Source organism: Squalius cephalus (assembly GCF_949319135.1).
Source record: "Squalius cephalus genome assembly, chromosome: 17".
Classification (NCBI taxonomy): domain Eukaryota; kingdom Metazoa; phylum Chordata; class Actinopteri; order Cypriniformes; family Leuciscidae; genus Squalius; species Squalius cephalus.
Window position 1 is genome coordinate 16,072,476 of NC_137138.1, and position 6,050 is coordinate 16,078,525.

The window sequence follows — 6,050 nt, forward strand, 5'->3', positions numbered from 1 at the left end:
AAAAATTAAATAAAATCAAAAGGAAAAAAAGAATGATCAATTTAGTAGGCCTACGGCAGCACAGATTACATTAACTTTTGCTGAAATATTAATGCTAATCTCTGTGTAACCCTGGATAGCAAAATCATGCTGTGTTTTGAAGCGGAGGGTTTGATCTGGAAGATTGTTAAATGGATGTTTTTTGCTTGTAACATTTGCTTGTTATAACAATGATGAAAACATTGCTTAAAATAGTAGAGATCTAATGTCAAATTAGGTTTTATTCCTACTTAGTACACTTTTAGATTTTATTTAAATTTATTAACATTTCTGTCTAATTTTGGTTATTAAATAGGCATTTTCATCTTAATTTGTAGGGACTCCAAGCAAAAATAAATTAATGAGCAACGTTTGTAAGGTACCGCTGAATTAATCTCTTCATTTGATGTGAAGGGCAGGTTGTCATGGCTTATTTTGAAATCCTTTCAAATGTAAAACATCCACCAGCATTGTTATCAGCTGAGGAAAATTAACAATTCAAAATAAAGCAGTGGAATTAATTCTCAACTTCAGCAATGAGCTATCAGTGCTTTTCAAAAAGCATACCTTGTCACGTAAGGAAACACTGGAGATGTCACTGTCAATCTCTTTGAAAAAAAAAAATCATTCATCCATATGGAAAGTAAAGCAACAATAAACACTGTCGTGTGTGATATTCACCTGTCTAGAAACAGCGTTTGTCTGAGGTGCATCAGTCTTCTTCTGATTGACTGAAATCTTTGCGGTACTGAATATACATGCATCCATCTTTGGAAATGATGATAAAAGCCTTTTTCATGCTAATTTGTCCTCTAATTTAAATGCAAAAAGCAAGAAACAAATATGGCACACCCACAGTGTTTACTGAAAATACACTGCAAGAGGACCAAATGATTGACAGCTGTCAGGGATCAACAAATCTGATGTGATTAGTACCTAATGTAGATTAATAAAGTTAAATAGTTTTTAAATAAAAGTAAGGCTCAAGTAAAGAATTTTTATTTTGATGAATATTATTAATATTTATTACACCAACAGGGACTATAATGACATCGCATTCTAAGCACATAGACGTTAATATGGAGTTGGTCCCCCCGGGAAGGAGTTCCACAAGATTTTGTTTCTATGGGAATTTATTTCCATTCATCCAGTTGAGCATTTGTGAGGTCAGGCACTGATGTTGGATGAGAAGGCCTGGCTTGCAATCCCCATTCCAGTTCATCCCAAAAGTGTTCGATGAGGTTGAGGTCAGGTGGGCCAGTCAAATTCTTCCACACCATACTTGTCCAACCATGTTTTTGTGGACCTTACTTTGTGCACTGGTGCACAGTCATGCTGGAATAGAAAAGGGCCTTCCCCAAACCCTTCCCACAAAGTTGGAAGCATAGCATTATGCAAAATGTCTTGTTATGCTGAAGTATTAAGATTTCCCTTTCACTGGAAGTAAGGGGCCTGGCCCAACTCCTGAAAAGCAACATCACACCATTATCCCTCCTCCACCAGACTTAACAGTTGACACAATGCAGGTAGCATCTTGGCATCCGCATTACCCCACTCCATCCTACACTTAGCATTGTACTTCATGATGAGGCTTGCATGCAGCTGCTCGGCTATGGAAACCCATTCCATGAAGCTCCCGCCGCACAGTTGTCATGCTGATATTAATGCCAGTTGAAGTTTGCCAGAGTGTTGGCAACTTTAATGCACCATGTGTCGCAGAACTCTGTGACCTCACTCTGTGACTTTTCGTGGCTGAGTTGCTGCTGTTCCTAAATGCTTCCACTTTCCAATAATTGACTGTGGAATATCTAGGGATAAGCTGGGATGAAATTTCACGAACTGACTTATTGCAAAGGTGGCATCCTATCACAGTACCACACTTGAATTAACATTTGAAAAAATGATATCAAAATAGAAAAGTTATTTCAATTGTAATAATATTTCACTATATATTACTGTTTTTACTGTATTTTTGATCGAATAATTGCAGCATTTTATAGAGACTTCTATCAAAAACATTAAAAAATCTTACCTCAATCTTTTGAACGGTAGTGTACTAACAAAAACTGAAACGTTTTGTAATGTATATGTTATACTTTAAATGTCCTGACGTATCTCATCCAACTAAATCATTTCAAATTGTGGGAAACTCTACATAACATTTGGTCAAATGTTGGTTAAAAAGCATTTTCTAGTTCTCTCAAAAGGGGGAGACAAACCGTTTTCCTTCTCTCCTCTCTCAGATCCTCTCTCCTACTCCTTCCACTCTCCACAGCTTTATGAACCACCGGAAAGGGTCACCTGCCAAAGCATCACAGACTGGGATTAAAACAGCACGCACATAAAGTCTCTGCAAGGTAAATGTCTGGAAACTATTATGTCATGCTTGCTCTGACAACAAAATAATTACGTCCCAGGATTGTTTCCAAATAAGATTTGGCCTGTGATTGAGAATTACACAGAGATCAGGTTTTATGATATGAAAAATAAGGTATATTCTGTGATGTCAGACAAGTGTATGCCAAACTGTGTTGTACTGCTCTGTTTACTTCACATTAAATAAGGACATTGGGTTCATTAAGGCTGTCAAAGGACTTAATGATTCTCATCAGGGTATTTTGCTTTGGTAGGTGAATAGATTTTTGTGGACATAGAAATAGGCCTATCTCATAAGTTTTTGTATGTTTTGGTCTGAAACATTGCATTAGCGCAGCAGAGATGGGAGGGGCTGCTGCAGTCCACTGCAGTGCAGTGCTTCATGTTGTTGGGTGAAGTGCTCTGTAAGGCAGTTAGGTGGAGCTACAGCACTATTGTTGTTCTCTGAAGAGCGCAGTTTCATGTGTGGTCCACATGGCTGACAACAAGACTTAACATTTTAAAATGCAGGTTTGTTTAACAGTGTGCGTTCCTCCTTTTTTTCCCTCAAGATTTCAGGCTAGATTAAATGGCCGCTACAGATGGTCATCATGTTTAAATGATTCTGGGATATGTAACAGTATTTTATGACTATCTTCTCTCCTCTTTTCTACCTATAGAGCTTTGTAATGAACACATTTAACTGCATGTTTGGGTGGATTCTTCTTCTGGGAGGTAAGAGGATTATGAAGATGTTTTCCTATTATTGCTTTTCATATGAAACCATTTCACCATGAAAATATAACAGCTTATTCTCCTATTATATATATATATATATATATGTATACATACTCTTTTTTTAATCCTCTTTTTTGAAGAAAGAGAACTTTCAGACTTTTCGGCTTTAGGTTTACAGACTCAATTTCGTTAAATGGAAAAGAGTGTCCAGGATATTATAGGAGAACTGTTCGTTTAAATCAGTGTACTGCTGAACTCATTTACAATTTGTTTTACAAAGCATCATGCATTGCATATAAATATCTAAATAACGGGCCTCATGATTTCTCATCTCCAGTTCTGATGAGCCCAGTGTCGTGTCAGGATGAGGAGAGTGTAATTGCAGTATGCCAAGAGGAAGATAATGACCTCAGAGTGGACTGCCTTCTGGAGCCCAAACCCAACTACCACACAGACTATGAGTTCTCCATGTCCAAAGGCCAAAAGGAGACCATCATAAGCACAAACATCTCTGGAATCATGCCTGAACCCAAGTTCAGGCACAACACATTTGTGACAGAGCTTGAACCATACGGATTCAGGCTGACCATTATGAGCTTCACCATCACTGAGAATACAACCTTCATTTGTAAAGTGACCAAGATCCAGAAGACTCTGTTTGTTGAATTAGGTACAACAGCTGAGCTAAGATACATTTGTTCTACATAAAACTAGAATGAATATTTGCTCTGCTTAAACCTGAATTTGTCTTTGCCTTCTAGAGAGCATCCAGCCCTGCTCTGCCATCAGTGTGTTTCTGCTGGGTTATCCTTGGCTTAGTCTGCTGGTTCCTCTGTTCATCATACATCTATAAGAAGCCTTTTAAAAACAGTCAGCTACATGGTGTACAAAAAGCATTGCGTTTCCAGACTCTAAAAGTATTTCTATAGATTTCGCAGCAAATTTGAGTATTTTTAAAAAATGCTCTTCAATCTACATGCTCTGCCTTTACTGTAAAGTAACTGTTGCTGCCTCTATGATGGTATTTATTTACTTTATGCCTTTTTACATGTCTAGCCAAAACACAACTGAAGACATGTTATGTGTGTGATAAGTTAAAGGATTTTTAGGGTTCTTGACTATTAGGTACCAGCATTGTTGATAATGTTATGTCAAGCAATTATACTGCTACTTAGAAAAGTCGAAAAGTTGCAATGCTAGTGCCATCAATGCTTTCAATAAAATGCACCACACACAGTTTGTGTTCATTAATATGTAAATAAATAAACAAATCCCTTAATTTTTGGCTTAATTAGGGTTTTCCCAGCACATTTTCCTCTCAGTTCCCTTGTAACATTGCTTAATGTTTGTGTAAAAGAATACTTTCAATAGGGTATCATTTGTATTTGTTTCATTTGTTTTAAGATGCAATTAATGTCGTCTTAGAAAATTCATCTTTAATAAAATCTGTCACTGCTGTTACCACCCTCGCTCCATTCGTGAAATAAAATAAACCAATAAAATGAAGAATAAAAGTCCAGTTGTCCTTTATGACTAGCCTACTAATGCCAAGATGTTAATAACATCAGCCTACAATCAGCTTTAACTGGAGATAACCAAACAAGACTTCAACACATTTGGAGAATGATCCCTTATCATAGAGATGTACTAAAGTACAGTCTCAGACGTCAAACTCCTTGTTAAACTAACAGATAGTAATTGGCCACTTTGCATGTCAATCAGACAGCCTTTTCCGCTCTAATTGGGCGGCTCTTGTCCAGATAGTGCTGATAAATGCTCAGGTAAGCTATCCTAAATCAAATGTCTGGCAACTAGTTTACAAAAGAAATGGGCTATTCAAAATAAGTTTATTCAAGTGTTCTATTAGTATACTTCTTTTAAACTAAAAATAAGAAAGGATACTTTCAGTCTACATTTTATATACTTCTCAGAAATATACTTTATATACTTAGAAAAGTCCAAGTATATTTGGCCTGTACTTGTACTCAATCTTTTGATCGAGATATACTTAAAAGTATAATTAAGTATTCAAAGTATACTTGGCTTGTAGTTGTGTTAACTCTTTTGATCGAGTAGCCTATTAAATATACTTTTTTTTACATAGTTTTTCATAAACAGTCTTATGAAACTTATATTGTTTGAAAATATTGATATAAAACAGATATGTTTCTAATTCTGCGTATCTTGATTTTTGTGTAGGCTAGTCCACTGGTAGTGTACATAGGAATTTACTTTAATTCTGTTTTACCCTTTCCCCCCACCATTGACTGAATTTTCCCGCTATCCATGAGCTATCCAGAATCTCCGGATCAAAACCCAGGAGAAGAAGAAGCTGAAAAAAGTGATAGAAGATTGCTCACGAAAATGTAAAATAATGTGATCATCAAATATTAAACAGTATGTAAATCAAAGCTGCTTAATGTTACCAAATGAAATGTCGAACCCATGAGGAGAAAACGACTGTGAAGCTTTGGGGGTGTTGGACTCGATCTACTCTGTGTTTGATCATCGTTCTGAATCTGATCAAGGCGTAGTCTTTGACAAAAATCTGATTTTCTCAACTTTTTTTGTTTAAAATGTTGCCTTTCTTTATGAAACTTACCGACATTCAAATGTTGATAAAAAAGTATGCATGAAGCTAATAAAATGTTTTTAAAATTAGTTAAAGTACAGTTAAAGGTATTTTTCAAGTGTAAATTCTACATTTGAACATAGTAGTATACTGCAAGTGCAAAACTAATATATAAATAGTAAACTATAATGCTCACTTAAAGAAAACTTACAAGCATACTTGCAGTATAAACTACTAAACTAGTAGTTTACTGAGAGTACACTTAAGTATGTAGACTACTTTCATAAACTTAAAAAAATACTACTTGTATTAAAATAGTTTCTATAGCTTAGCTTCAGGTTCCCATATAGGCTATGGACTGATTACT

The 6,050-nt window shown here is 35.8% G+C and overlaps 1 protein-coding gene across 1 annotated transcript; it reads left to right on the forward strand.

The window, feature by feature from the left end:
• Positions 1-2,261: 2,261 nt before the first annotated feature.
• On the forward strand, positions 2,262-4,592 carry LOC307144432 (uncharacterized protein). Its single transcript, XM_079846806.1, has 4 exons — positions 2,262-2,375; positions 3,054-3,108; positions 3,449-3,781; positions 3,873-4,592. The coding sequence occupies exons 2-4, from the start codon at positions 3,063-3,065 to the stop codon at positions 3,962-3,964; spliced, it is 471 nt and encodes a 156-aa protein (XP_079702932.1). The 5' UTR covers positions 2,262-2,375; positions 3,054-3,062; the 3' UTR covers positions 3,965-4,592.
• Positions 4,593-6,050: the final 1,458 nt, after the last annotated feature.

Bases quoted from the DNA above. Each gene is read 5' to 3' on its own strand.
- LOC307144432 (XM_079846806.1), top strand. From the start codon at position 3,063: ATGAACACATTTAACTGCATGTTTGGGTGGATTCTTCTTCTGGGAG. The intron at 3,109-3,448 runs GTAAGAGGATTA...TCTCATCTCCAG, and splicing joins GTGGATTCTTCTTCTGGGAG to TTCTGATGAGCCCAGTGTCG. The intron at 3,782-3,872 runs GTACAACAGCTG...TTTGCCTTCTAG, and splicing joins GACTCTGTTTGTTGAATTAG to AGAGCATCCAGCCCTGCTCT.